Genomic DNA, 15,176 nt, shown 5'->3' with positions numbered 1-15,176 from the left:
CATGATACATGTCTAAAATCCTCAAGATGTTTCCTAATCACACAAAAAAACTAATGTTGATATCATATTCACAGGAGGTATGACACACACATTTGTCAAAACAAAACAATTGGGACAGCAGGTTAGATAAACTGCGACACCATTATTATAGTCCTAATTGTACCCCAATGACAATTCAATAAAACTTTGCATGATTAGGAAACATCTGAGGATTTCAGAAATGTATCATGTGTTAAGCTAATATGTTGGATAGATGTCTGAAGAGTTTACAGAAGTCGAAATGCAAAACATTTCCCACTTTTTCTGAATTCACTCAAATAACAGTACTACAAGACATAATTAACAGGATATAGTACTAGAAGAACCAGAGCCCTGCCTAACCTAAGTACAGGGGGTCCCTAATGTAAACTGGATCTCTTTCGTCCATTGGAAAAGCCTTTAAGACTGTCCCACTTTAGCTACTCCATGCTGTCCTACTTTAGATGGGCATCCGGACTATTTACATTGACACCCCCCCCCCCCCCCCTTTGTTTTTACACTGCTGCTACTCGCTGTTTATTATCTATGCATAGTTACTTTACCCCTACCTACATGTACAAATTACCTCAACTAACCTGTACCCCCGCACATTGACTCAGTACCGGTACCCCTGTCACATCTACTCCTGCTCCTCCCCTCCGGCCGGAATACTAACCACCGGTCCTGGGATTCATCATTATGCACACCTGGCATCCATCATTACGCGCACCTGCAGAGCATTATGATTCACACCTGGACTCCATTACCTTCCTCATTATCTCCCCTTTACAGTGGGGAAAAAAAGTGTTTAGTCAGCCACCAATTGTGCAAGTTCTCCCACTTAAAAAGATGAGAGAGGCCTGTAATTTTCATCATAGGTACACGTCAACTATGACAGACAAAATGAGAAACAAAATCCAGAAAATCACATTGTAAGACTTTTAATGAATTTATTTGCAAATTATGGTGGAAAATAAGTATTTGGTCAATAACAAAAGTTTCTCAATACTTTGTTATATACCCTTTGTTGGCAATGACACAGGTCAAACGTTTTCTGTAAGTCTTCACAAGGTTTTCACACACTGTTGCTGGTATTTTGGCCCATTCCTCCATGCAGATCTCCTCTAGAGCAGTGATGTTTTGGGGCTGTCGCTGGGCAACACAGACTTTCAACTCCCTCCAAAGATTTTCTATGGGGTTGAGATCTGGAGACTGGCTAGGCCACTCCAGGACCTTGAAATGCTTCTTACGAAGCCACTCCTTCGTTGCCCGGGCGGTGTGTTTGGGATCATTGTCATGCTGAAAGACCCAGCCACGTTTCATCTTCAATGCCCTTACTGATGGAAGGAGGTTTTCACTCAAAATCTCACGATACATGGCCCCATTCATTCTTTCCTTTACACGGATCAGTCGTCCTGGTCCCTTTGCAGAAAAACAGCCCCAAAGCATGATGTTTCCACCCCCATGCTTCACAGTAGGTATGGTGTTCTTTGGATGCAACTTAGCATTCTTTGTCCTCAACGACGAGTTGAGTTTTTACCAAAAAGTTCTATTTTGGTTTCATCTGACCATATGACATTCTCCCAATCCTCTTCTGGATCATCCAAATGCACTCTAGCAAACTTCAGACGGGCCTGGACATGTACTGGCTTAAGCAGGAGGACACGTCTGGCACTGCAGGATTTGAGTCCCTGGCGGCGTAGTGTGTTACTGATGGTAGGCTTTGTTACTTTGGTCCCAGCTCTCTGCAGGTCATTCACTAGGTCCCCCCGATTTTTGCTCACCGTTCTTGTGATCATTTTGACCCCACGGGGTGAGATCTTGCGTGGAGCCCCAGATCGAGGGAGATTATCAGTGGTCTTGTATGTCTTCCATTTCCTAATAATTGCTCCCACAGTTGATTTCTTCAAACCAAGCTGCTTACCTATTGCAGATTCAGTCTTCCCAGCCTGGTGCAGGTCTACAATTTTGTTTCTGGTGTCCTTTGACAGCTCTTTGGTCTTGGCCATAGTGGAGTTTGGAGTGTGACTGTTTGAGGTTGTGGACAGGTGTCTTTTATACTGATAACAAGTTCAAACAGGTGCCATTAATACAGGTAACGAGTGGAGGACAGAGGAGCCTCTTAAATAAGAAGGTACAGGTCTGTGAGAGCCAGAAATCTTGCTTGTTTGTAGGTGACCAAATACTTATTTTCCACCATAATTTGCAAATAAATTCATAAAAAATCCTACAATGTGATTTTCTGGAGAAAAAAATTCTCAATTTGCCTGTCATAGTTGACGTGTACCTATGATGAAAATTACAGGCCTCTCTCATCTTTTTAAGTGGGAGAACTTGCACAATTGGTGGCTGACTAAATACTTTTTCCCCCACTGTATATGTCCCTCCCTTACGTTTATTCCTCAGTCTGTATTGTTCCTGTGTTCATGCTATATCGCCACTGTCACGGTTCATGTTTGTTGTTTTATTAAACGTTGCACCTGCTTCTCGACTCACAGCGTCATTGTTACAGAATACCAACTCAAACCATGGAAGCAGCAGGAAATTAGAATATCTATCAGACGGTCGATGAACACGGTTATCTTCTACGTCAACACCATGACCAGCTGGCACAACTGGGATCGGCTATGGAGGAGGTTCTTTGCAGTGTGCAACGTCTCGAACATACCCAGGAGGCATTGCCTTCATCCAGCAGAGGATACTCTATAACCAGTCGACCCAGCGAGCCAGCACATCAGCCCATTCAGCAATCCGCTCAGGTCAGCGATGCCCATTTATCCCTCCCGGATAAATATGACGGTACACCATCCAAATGCTTTGGCTTCCTACTTCAGTGCTCCCTCTATTTTACGCATCAGAGGCGAGCTCCCACCACCGAGAGGTCCAAGATTGCCACGGTGATTTCTCTGCTGACTGGGTGAGCGTTGGAATGGGCTACGGCCGTCTGGGAGAGAGGAGAGGAGGAGCTTGATTCTTATGAGGGGTTCATGACTCTGTTTAAATGTATTTTTTATCATCCCCCGGAGGGCAGAGAGGGAGGTGAGAGGCTACTGCAATTACGGCAGGGGAACCAGACGGCTGCTGAGTACTCGTTCACCTTTCGGACAGTAGCAGCATCCAGTGGATGGAATGAGCCGGCGATTCGTACGCTATTTAGAAGAGGTTTGTGTGAAGAGGTCCAGACGGAAGTGGCCTGTCGAGACGACAACCTCACCTTGGATGCACTCATTGCGATGGCCATCCATCTGGATAACCTACTTCGGGAGCGCCAGTACTCTCATCGCTTCTCTCCCTCCCTCAGTGAACACTCGAGAACAGAGTCTGAACCCATGGAGGTAGGGGTCACTCGTCTCCCCGCGGCAGAGCGCCGCAGACGGACACAGCTGGGGCTCTGTCTGTGCTGTGGACAAGGAGGGCACAAGCTCCAGAGGTGTCCGGCATGTCCGAATCCGGGATCCACAAGAGCAGAGGGATGGTCACGTGATCTTCCACCCCCTAGGGCAGGAGTGAGTATCCCATTTTCATCACTGTCTACTAGGCTCTTTTTGGTGTCTACAGCATTAGTGGATTCCGGTGCCACAGGGAACTTTATTGACCAGACCCTTGCCTCCTTTCTTAACATCAACTCATACCCGCTCTCCTCTCCTTTTCCGGTTTCAAGCCCTGGATAGTCGGCCTTTGGAATCCGGAACTTTCACCCACATCACTCAACCACTCACCCTCACCATGGAGTCCATTCATTAGGAGAACATTCCCTTCATTACCAGTGCACCAGTCCACAAGATCATCCTCGGCCTCCCTTGGCTTCAACGCCACAACCCTACCATCTCATGGTCGAGAATGCGAATTACAGACTGGTCACCTGAATGCCGGAGGACCTGCTTCCCTGTCCCCTGTGGTTCCACGTTGGTTGAGTGTCCTGTGGTTGCCCTTTAGCCCAACATCCCGGAGGTATACCAGGACCTGCGGGAGGTATTCTCCAAGACCCGCGCCACCTGTCTTCCTCCTCCTCACCCCTGGGACTGTGCCATCGACCTGCTTTTAGGTTCTGCGCCTCCGCGCAGACGTATCTACCCTCTGTCAGTGGCTGAGACCCAGGCCATGGAGGATTACATCCAAGAGGCGCTCCAATAAGGTTTCATCCGCACGTTCACTTCCCCTGCGTCGGCTGGTTTCTTCTTCGTGGCCAAGAAGGATGGAGGATTACGTCCCTGCATTGACTACAGAGGACTCAACAAAATCACCACAAAGTATTGGTACCCTCTCTCATTGGTGCCATCGAGCAGCTCCGCGGGGCCCGGTTCTTTACCAAACTAGACCTGTGGAGTGCATACAATCTCATCCACATCCGGGAGGAGGATGAGTGGAAGACTGCATTTAGCACGATATCTGGTGATGCCAAATGGCTTAGCCAATGCTCCGTCAGTGTTCCAGGCATTCGTTAACGAGGCCGCCAGGTGGCCGTGTATATTGATGACATCCTGATCTACTCGGCTACCCTGAAGGATCACATCATTCACGTTCGAGCAGTCCTGGAACGCCTCCTCGCCAACCACCTGTTCGTCAAGGCTGAGAAGTGCCAATTTCACCAGAGGACGGTCTCCTTCTTAGGCTAACAAATCAGCCCTCAGGGTGTGAGGATGGACGACAAGAAGGTAGATTCAGTCAGGTCATGGCCAGTTCCAACCACCATAAAGGGGTTACAACGGTTTTTGGGGTTTGCCAACTTCTACCGCCACTTCATCAGGAACTTCAGCTCTGTCGCCGCTCCTCTCACCTACTTCTCTCCTTAAAGGAGGGCCCCGTAGGATGGTGTGGAGCCCAGCAGCCGACGAGGCCTTCTGTCTATTCAAAGGCCGTTTCACCTCCACCCCAGTGCTCAAACACCCAGATCCCACAACATACTTTGTGGTGGAGGTGGACACTTCAGAGGTAGGCGTGGGGGCAGTTCTGTCTCAACGACAGGGTAACCCACAGAAGTTGTACCTGTGTGCGTTTTACTCTAAGAAACTGTCCCCTGCAGAGAGGAATTACATCGTTGGTGATTGTGAGCACCTGGCAGTGAAGTTGGCATTAGAGGAGTGGAGACACTGGCTGGAGGGTGCCAAGGAACCATTCGTCATTTTCACCGACCATTGGAGCCAGGAGTTTATACAGACAGCGAGGAGGCTGAATCCGCGGCAAAGCAAGGTGGGCCCTTTTCTTCACAAGGTTTGACTTCACACTGACCTATCGCCCAGGTTCTTAGAACACCAAGGCCGATGCTCTGTCCCGTCTCTACGATTCGGGGGAGGGTCCTGTCCAGAATGTGCCCATAATTCCATCCTCCCGAGTCGTAGCGCCTGTGGTCTGGGACGTAGATGCGGACATCCACCAGGCTCTGGAGAGGGAGCCCGCACCAACTAATTGTCCTCCCGAGCACATTTGAATTCCCACAGAGATAAGGGACCGGCTGCTCACCTGGGCGCACACAGCTGTCGTTGTTGAACATCCAGGTATTTCTCGCACTACCCAATCCATCTCTGGGAAATACTGGTGGCCCACCTTAGCGCAGGACGTAATTCGCTATGTCAACTCCTGTTCCGTATGTGTCCAATCCAAGTCCCACCAGAACACTCCAGCAGGGAAGCTCCTGCCGCTTCCCATGCCTCAGCAACCCTGGTCACATCTATCCATTGACTTTGTAACCGATCTCCCCTCTGACGGTTTCACCACCATTTTGGTGCTAGTGGATAGATTTTCTAAGTCCTGTCATTTAATGCCTCTTCCTGGTCTCCCCACTGCTCTCCAGGTCGCTGAGGCACTCTTCCAGCAGGTCTTCCGGCATTATGGCCTTCCGTAGGACATCGTCTCCGATCGTGGCCCCCAATTCACATCACGAGTATGGAGGGCCTTCATGGAGAAGCTCGGGGTCACGGTCAGCCTCACTTCCAGGTACCGGCCTCAGGCCAACGGGCAGGGGGAGAGGATGAACCAGGAGCTGGGGAGGTTCCTGAGGAGTCACTCTCAGGACCGGCAGGGTGAGTGGGTACGATTCCTTCCATGGGAATATCTATCAGACGGTCGATGAACACGGTTATCTTCTACGTCAACACCATGACCAGCTGGCACAACTGGGATCGGCTATGGAGGAGGTTCTTTGCAGTGTGCAACGTCTCGAACATACCCAGGAGGCATTGCCTTCATCCAGCAGAGGATACTCTATAACCAGTCGACCCAGCGAGCCAGCACATCAGCCCATTCAGCAATCCGCTACATCACTCCTCCACTGGGTTGACCCCCATCCAGTGTGTTGTGGCTTTTCAGCCGGCCCTAGCTCCGTGGTTGATGAGTGGTTCCGGTGCGCAGAAGTGTGGAGCAACGCTCACGTGAGACTCCAGTGCGCCATCCATCGTCAAAAGGAACAGGCAGACCGCCACCGCAGTGAGACCCCTGTGTTCCACCCTGGGGATCGCGTCTGGCTTTCTACCAGGAACCTGCAAGAAACTGAGCCCCCGATTTGTGGGACCATTCAAGGTTCTCCCGAGGGTCAACGAGGTGACGTATAGGTTACAGCTTCCCAGTCACTATTGTATCTCACCCTCTTTTCATGTCTCCCTTCTCAGGCCGGTGTTTCCTGGTCCCCTAGCTGATGCTGTCCCCCATCACTACGTGCACCTGTAGATCATTATGATTCACACCTGGACTCAATTACCTTCATTACCTCCCCTTTATATGTCCCTCCCTTAAGTTTATTCCTCAGTAGGTATTGTTCCTGTGTTCATGCTATATGGTCACTGTCACGCTGTCTCCTTTCATGTTTTTCTTTTTTTACGTTTCACCTGCACCTGCTTCTCTCACAGCGTCATTGTTACAACCACCTGTATATAGCCTCGTTATTGTGAGAAAACAAAATTAATATGTTTTTATATTTTTTTTTTACTTTAGTTTATTTTGTAAATATTTTCTTAACTCTATTTCTTGAACTGCATTGTTGGTTAAGGGCTTGTAAGTAAGCGTTTCACGGTACGGTATACACCTGTTGTATTCGCCGCATGTGACAAATATTATTTGATTTATGGTTGGTAAAGTGGGACAAAAATGACTGAATTACAACATTTTAAACATACTATTAGCAACTGTTTATGTATTGAGGCACCAGTACATAGTATGTACTAGTGGTGTGCGGGTCAGTTGTTTGTTCACCCGCACCCGCCCGCAATTGCTAATATAAACCCCTCCACAACCGCCGGACTATACACTGATTACACAAAACATTAAAAACACCTGCGCTTTCCATGACATACTGACCAAGTGAAAGCTATGATCCCTTATTGAGGTAACTTGTTAAATCCACTTCAATCAGTGTAGATGAAGGGGAGGAGGCAGGTTAAAGAAGGATTTTTAAGCCTTGAGACATGAATTGTGTATGTGTGCCATTCAGAGGGGAATAGGCAAGACAAAAAAATGTAAGAGCCTTTGAACTAGGTATGGTAGTAGGTGCCAAGTGCACCGGTTTGTGTCAAGAACCGCAACCCTGCTGGTTTTTAACGCTCAGCAGTTTCCCATGTGTATCAAGAATGGTCCACCACCCAAAGGACATCCAGCCAACTTAACACAACTGTGGGAAGCATTGGAGTCAACATGGGCCAGCATCCTTGTGGATTGCTTTCAACACCTTGTAGAGTCCATGCCCCGATTAATTGAGGCTGTTCTGAGGTAGGCTACAGTTCCCCTGAAGTGCCATAGGCCTATTTGAAGTCCCCATCTTGTGACTGTCTCAATTGTATAGTGCCTCATAATCATCACACATAACATAGCTGGCACTGCTATCATCCTCTTTTACCACTTCACCAAATCTTTCCAAAAGGTTACTTTTCTGTCCCTGCCTTCTCTTTATTTTCAACTCTCCATTTCACAGCTTTTCTTTTATTGAATTAAACTCTGACATTGTCCTTTTTGCCTCCATGGATCTACTTTAACATTTTCTGCCTGTTCCCAAAAGCATTTGGCAATTGGCGTGTAGGCTATTTGATGCGTGTACTGTTAGGCCCTAAAGTTTAGGGTTACGCACTAACCTCAATGTAGCCTATAGATAGCAAAATAATGATACATTTATGGATTTTTAAAGATATTTTCTCTTTATTCAAACCGCCCGCCACCCACCCGCCCTTCATCCACACAATATTTAATGAGCCTAAACCCACCTACGGATATAACCTTGGGGACTGCGGGTTATGAGTAAACCACAGGAGGTTGGTGGCACCTTAATTGGCGAGGGCGGGCTCGTGGTAATGGCTAGAGTGGAATAACACATGGTTTCTATGTGTTTGATGCCATTCTATTTGCTCCATTCCAGCCATTATTATGAGCCGTCCTCCCCTCAGCAGCCTCCACTGGAGTCAACCCGCGCAGTACTATTTGGCACAGTGCATTATTTATGACAATCTTAACATCAAAACAGAAAAAAATATATGTCACTGATCTTATGTGTGCTTTGCAGGGTGAGCTTCCTGTTTAAAGCTTGCTCTGCCGCCCTCTGTGACGTCACACCAATTAAGTGATGTGATTTTGATAATTTGGTTTCTCTGCAAGTGCTTAGTATCAATAGTTTTGATTTAGAAATAAACACATCAGGACAAAGCTGTCCCAGTTTATATGACGTCCCACCCTTTTTTTCCGAATTCTCCCTATATGCGAATAACAAAACGTAAGCATGAATGGCAAGTTGACAGTATAGGCTTGAATAACTGATCACAGGTAGGCTTACAGCGCCAGTCATTCACGGCAGACTGTCTGGTCGCGTGTGCGCATTATCACAATGACATCATGGTCTGACTCTGCAGCATCGCATCGCAGGTGCCGCATGTAAACGGGTTGAAAAGAAAAAGGACATGGATACAAATATATTTAATTTCTCAATAAAAAAGACTATCATAAGAATGACGAAGCGCTGGTAATATACGCAAGTAACGCAGCCGAAGACAGGACCCAATTATTTCAGTGCATATTAGGTATTCCACGGATAATCCATAGTTGCAGCCGTGTTCGCCATGGCTAACTCATGTGGGACAGTGGAGATGGCGTCACTGGAATGTGCTGCCTCGAGTCTGGGTGAGAGACTATTGAAACAATAATAGCCTACTGTCGTTGATGCTAGCGGGTAGATTTTCCATTCCATCAAAAAAGATGGCATTTGTATAGCATTTTTTACAGCAGCCACCGAAAATGAACAGCAGCACTCAGAAATCTGTAATGTAGGCTAACTATATTTTCCAGCCCCCAACCATTATAAATATAATAGGCCGACATATTATATGGGTGATAATAGGAACACCGTAGGCCTATGTCAGACAGTAATTTCAAGGTAGGTTACACATTTAGATTGGTTAGGTCAGTATAAATTACTGTAATTTGTGTCACAGCACGTGAAGCATCACCGGAGCTGGACAGTGGGGAGCTGAGGATGGTACTGGTGGGGAAGACAGGTGCAGGGAGAAGCTCCTCTGGGAACACCATCCTAGGGAGGCAGGCATTTCGGGTGGACATCTCTTCATGTTCCATAACTGGTCAGTGTGACAGACAGAGTGGAGCTGTGGCTGGGAGGAACCTCACTGTGGTCGACACCCCAGGGTTCTTCGACACACGCCTCTCCCCTCAGGAGGTGACAGCTGAGGCAGGCCGCTGTGTGGTGCTGTCTGCCCCTGGCCCCCACTCCTTCCTGGTGACCCTTCAGCCTGGCAGGTTCACTCAGGAGGAGCGGGATGCCCTGGAGTGGGTCAAGGCCACCTTCGGACCAGGAGCCCTCAGATACACAGTAGTACTGTTCACCTGGGGTGACCAGCTTCAGGGGAAAAGCATGGAAGACTTCCTGAAGGAGAGCCAGGAGCTCCAGGAGTTTGTGAGTAGATGTCAGGGGGGCTATCATGTCTTTAACAATAGCAACAAGATAACAGACTGCACTCAGGTCACAGAGCTCCTGGAGAAGATAGATAAGATGGTGACAGAGAACGGAGGGGGCTGCTACACCAACGAGATGTACCAGGAAGCAGAGAGAGCCATCAGAGAAGTGCAGGAGGGCATTCTGGGAGAAAGAAGGATGGCTCCATTGACGCAGGAGGAGGATGGGGTGAAGACAAGGCCAGAGCCGCAGGGACCGGAGGCAGAGCGAATGAGAAGGAGGGAAGAGGAGGAGAGGAGAAGAGAGGAAGAGGCAGCCAGAAAGAAGGCAGAGAAGTTGTTCTGGTGTGAGCTGGTGTCTGCTCTGGGGAAGGGGGCGGCAGAGGGGGCTGGAGTAACAAGCAAAGGGAAAGGGAAAGCAGTGAAAAAGGTTAAGGCGATAGAGAGGGCAGCAGCTTTGGCTACCACACCGCTGTCAATCACATCAGCTGCCAAAGTGGTGGGAGGAGCTGTGAGAGAGGGAAGTAAAGTGCTTTACAAACACCGCAAAACCCTCCTACACTGACGGGACTTTTAATATCCACTATTATTCACTGTATGGTGCTGGATTATCAGGTAGAAGATGAGGGTCTTAAATAATCAAAGTATCTTTTTTCTGTCTCTGAAGTGCAAATTAGTTTTACACACTTATTTATCATTCAACTGTGTTCTTTGAAAAATCATCACAATGACTTCATAAGGCAGGCTTGCTAAAGAGCGCAGATGCACTTTCTTCCATTGTCAGTCATAGTTGATTAAGCTATTAATGCACTAACACATGGAGGTAAATGAACAGAAAGTTAAATAAGAGTTGATAGAATGCAAATGCAGTGTAATACCACTGTAATGGAACTGAACCATCATCCTTAATAGAAGACCCAGCCCTGACATTTGAGGAAGTGATGCTATTTGTCCAGGTTGTCATAGTGTCACGAGAGTAAACAGGCATCCATTATTGAATACTCAATCGAAAAGTAAAGAGTGCTGTGAATTTTTTTAATGTTGTGAATTTTGAGTGGTGTGAATCACTTGTGTGTGTGGTTTTGAATGGTGTGGATCGCTAGTGTGAGTATGCAGAAGGAGTAAACATCCTGGTGTGATGAAACAAAATTTTAAGTAATCAACATGAAGAACCTGATGAACCAGTAAAGATGCCATTTATTGACCTGATTTACAAATGATGAAGGTTCTTGGTATTAAAATGTTGATAATTACAACATGGGCACCAGAGTTGTAAAGGTTTGGCACACATATACAAATCTAGTTCATAGTATGAAGATGCTTAGTGTAAGTACCTTTCCATTTTGTTGAAGCATTAATCTGCTTTTGCCAATGTAATCCTGGTCCAAAAATTTACTCAATAAATGTTGAGATATGAATTAACTCTAGTTAGTGTGAAATAACTGTTGATGTCTCATCAAATACAAAATATATTTGGTATGAATTGTGACATCACAAAAATGTGTATTCGTTTTGCTTAATAAAATGCATGAATATTAAAGGAATGGAAAATACTGGTAAAATCAAAGTACAGAATACAAAGTATTTCAGAAGAACCTTGGTTCAGTCAAGAAGTGGACAGACATAAGAGTTACATACATGACAGTGCGTTCTGTATGGCATCTCCATGGACTTATTTTCATAAAGGGAAGAACATAGCATAACTCTTGACAAGGATGCCACATGTCACCCATAGCAGCCTAAATACAAGACTCCCAATACACTGCTAGGTGAAACAATGTAAGCCTTGAAGGTTGGTCACTGTTATATGTAGAAATTGTGAAATGACAGGAAAGCAGAAAAAATATCTCACAGATATACAATGTTTTGACAATATTTGATGTAATAAGACATTCAAAATATGCCATTTACTAGAAAAGGAAAATGAAGGCACAAACTGCATTGGACTACTTCAAGCGGGACAATATCTGCTTCTATGAAAGAAAATAAGGCAAGTATAATAAAATAAAATTCCCACAGTATTCAATTTACTCAATTCCCATTAACATTCAGTTCCACACACACATGCACAAAAACATAGGACAAAGTTATTTGGTCATTTTAGGGAAAAGCACACATTCACTAAGGCTAAACAACAAACACACCAGGTACCAACAACACGACGGTTGCCCTCTGGGTATATACCCCCCCAAGGTATACAGGGGGTACTGTGACACTGCTGACTAGTCCATTACGAAGTATAATTGGAGGGCAGAGGTGCTTTCAGTTACTGAACTGCTCAAGTGTTGTTTAAAACAGCACTGACTCTCTTTAGACGGGCATGGGCAGGGACATCTTTCCACTTCCTCTGAGCACTGGAGAGGGACAAAGGGAAAGAGGGAAAGGTAAAGGGGATGAAATATGTACTAGAAATATAAGACAAAGTCAAAATCACTCCCTGGCTCATACTTACCCCTGGTAACGTAAAGGTAGAAGAAGTCACAGTAGAAGATAGTCTGCACCACACCGGACACCACAGCAATCTGGTCAAAGAAGCCCTCTGTGTGGTAGCGCCACACCCAGTTGGCCAGGTACAGGGCTCGGTAGAGACCCAGGAAGAACAGGTAGTGGGTGGTGATGGACTCTGCCTCACCGGTCTTGGTGATCATGAAGAGCTGGGGCAAGATGGCCACTGACTCCAAGTAGATGGAGAAGGTCCACAGGATCTGTGCACCAAAGATATGCATTCAATCAAGTATGAGGTCTGACATGCACATGCACAAACACATCAAGGGACCCTCTACCAGTCAAGTTGAGACTTCTAGGCCAATATTCCCCAAAAGCAAATATTTGGGGTTTTAGTTGCCCCTCACTTACATTGTCTATCTATACCATGATGTGATAGAATCGCTCATTATAATCTATAGGTAACAAACAAAATAAAGGAAATGCTTGAGTAAATGAGGGATACAAAGTATATTGAAAGCTGGTGCTATTAAACCATCCCATCATTCTTAGGGTCATGTATAAAAATGCCCAGTTGCCCATTATTTTGGCCACCATGGTTAGAAGAGCTCACAATGACTTGGAAAGAGGGGTCACAAAGGGGGTTTAAAGGGTGTGTGTGTGTGTGTCAGTCACCAGGTCTCAACCCAATTGAACATTTATGGGAGATTCTAGGGCGGCGCCTGAGATGCATTTTCCACCACCATCAACAGAACACAAATGACAGAATTCCTTGTGGAAGAATGGTGTCGCATCCCTCCAATAAAGTTCCAGACACTTGTAGAATCTATGCCAAGGTGCATTGAAGCTGTTCTGGCGGCTTGTGGTGGCCCAACGCCCTATTAAGACACTTTATGTTGGTGTTTCCTTTATTTAGGCAGTTACCTGTATCTTCAATATCTACAGTATGTATTGAACCTGGAACATTTACCTCCACTGGGGCAAATGCATAGTTTTCCAGGAAGGAAAGCCCTGCCACGGGCACAAGCAGGAACTCAACACGGAATGAGTCACTCTCTGAGTCGTAGGTGCTCCTGAAGCGCATGTAGATCAGGTACACAGTGGCATATGCCAAAGCCAGGAACACCACCTGAGCACACAAGAAAGTGGGAAGGAGTTTAGGTTAGAACACAAATCATTGATTGATTGGCTTCTTTGTAGGATACTATCTGCTACCTCACCTTCATAACTGTGTTGTAAATGGAGATGAAGCTAGTGAACAGGTCCAGGTATCTTGTAGTGAAGACTAATGCAAAAAGCACCTGAGACCTCCCAGAAATACCTGCAGAAACACACAACAGTCATTAATCTCGCTTATGTACACATATACAAAATAATTTCATTTCATGACCTGGGGATGGCAAAACATGATCAATGCGGTTAGCTGAGGTAGAAAACAGGCCACGGTGCGACTCCCAAAGCAAATTAGGCTAGACTGAACTCTTTGCCACGTAACATTCTTGTGCGTCGAAGTGGACAAGTCAAAATGATTTACTCTCTGACCACAAAATATTGCAATGTATTGTAACCTATTATAATCGAGGCGCGTTGTTACATTGTTGCAACAAAGTAACAAATGCACTGCTGTGAGCGTTGCAGACCAGTACTAGGAGTGTGAGGTCAACTTCACAACTGAGATGGACAGATGCATTTCTTATTCACTGTGTCACCTTGCCTGGCTACCACGGACGTTAGTTTCTTTTCCGCAATGAAGTAGGCCTATGTAGCGAACATAGAGCAGCAGAAAAATTCAGTGTGTCGTCAGGCAATGTGTCCCCAAGTTTGTTAAACCGATATTAGGCATATGCATGAGCAAGTCAATAAATCATTAACAGTTAATAAATCAAACAGTACCACTGTCAACATACCAGCACAGGATTTGGACCTCCATATCTTCATAACTAGAATGATGATAGCAACTAGATGGGACACGTCACCGGCTAGACGGAAGATATTCATAGTGTTGTTTTGGTATTCCAAAAAGAAAGAGCCGAAATATCGGTAAAAATCTGTAAGAATGAGGCCTCCAAGTAGTCTTCAGGCGAAGTCAAAACAATAACGTATGTAAAATGAAACTCCTCAACAACAACAAAAAAGTCCAAATAACTTCAATGTTCCCAAATGTTATGTCCTCTTGTTCTTTGGAAATCACTGCAAATGCTCATAAATGTTCATTCTAGATATTCTGCATAGGGATTCGTCTGCACCACTGTCCGCAAAGGGCTGGAAAAGTTGGTCAGACCTCTGGCGGTGACGTGGCTGACAGTTTTTGCAAAATCCGTATTGCCTCTCAGGCGCTCACATTACAGCCAGACTGGGGCGTGAAAGCCTGAGCATGTCACTTAAGTGGGCTGTCACTAAGAAATAGTCCATATGTGACCTTCTTCAACAGCAGATGGAGACAAATAGCAGTAAGTAAACAGGGAAGTTATTTTACAGGACTATCTCTCGATATAAAACGACATTATTATGTTGTATTGGTTGTGGCCAATAGCACACTCCGTGGCTCATAGCACACTCCGCCAACCCTGATGTTCTAGCAGTGTCTGAATCCTGGCTTAGGAAGGCCACCAAAAATTCAGAAATTTCCATCCCCAACTACAACATTTTCCGTCTAGATAGAACTGCCAAAGGGGGTGGAGTTGCAATCTACTGTAGAGATAGCCTGCAGAGCTCTATCAGACTATCCAGGTCTGTGCCCAAACAGTTTGAGCTCCTACTTCTAAAAATCCACCTTTCCAGAAATAAGTCTCTCACTGTTGCCGCTTGCTACAGACCCCCCTCAGCCCCCAGCT

The 15,176-nt window shown here is 46.0% G+C and overlaps 2 protein-coding genes across 2 annotated transcripts; one reads left to right on the top strand and one right to left on the bottom strand.

Moving 5' to 3' along the window:
* Window positions 1-9,050: 9,050 nt before the first annotated feature.
* LOC311104156 (GTPase IMAP family member 7-like) lies at window positions 9,051-10,462 on the top strand (the record flags this gene model as incomplete). The annotated part of the gene is made up of 2 exons (XM_084145849.1): window positions 9,051-9,111; window positions 9,423-10,462. 2 exons carry the CDS (start codon window positions 9,051-9,053, stop codon window positions 10,460-10,462), a joined length of 1,101 nt encoding a protein of 366 aa, XP_084001975.1.
* A 614-nt stretch (window positions 10,463-11,076) lies between these two features.
* On the bottom strand, window positions 11,077-14,697 carry LOC311104163 (ER lumen protein-retaining receptor 3-like). Its single transcript, XM_084145858.1, has 5 exons — window positions 14,250-14,697; window positions 13,563-13,663; window positions 13,313-13,471; window positions 12,350-12,602; window positions 11,077-12,251 (listed from the first exon to the last, which is right to left on the bottom strand). Exons 1-5 carry the CDS (start codon window positions 14,338-14,340, stop codon window positions 12,208-12,210), a joined length of 648 nt encoding a protein of 215 aa, XP_084001984.1. The 5' UTR covers window positions 14,341-14,697; the 3' UTR covers window positions 11,077-12,207.
* Window positions 14,698-15,176: the final 479 nt, after the last annotated feature.

This window comes from Coregonus lavaretus (assembly GCF_964263955.1).
Source record: "Coregonus lavaretus genome assembly, chromosome: 28".
Lineage (NCBI taxonomy): Eukaryota > Metazoa > Chordata > Actinopteri > Salmoniformes > Salmonidae > Coregonus > Coregonus lavaretus.
Note: the sequence above shows the minus strand (reverse complement) of the source record. Positions and strands in the feature narration are given on the sequence as shown.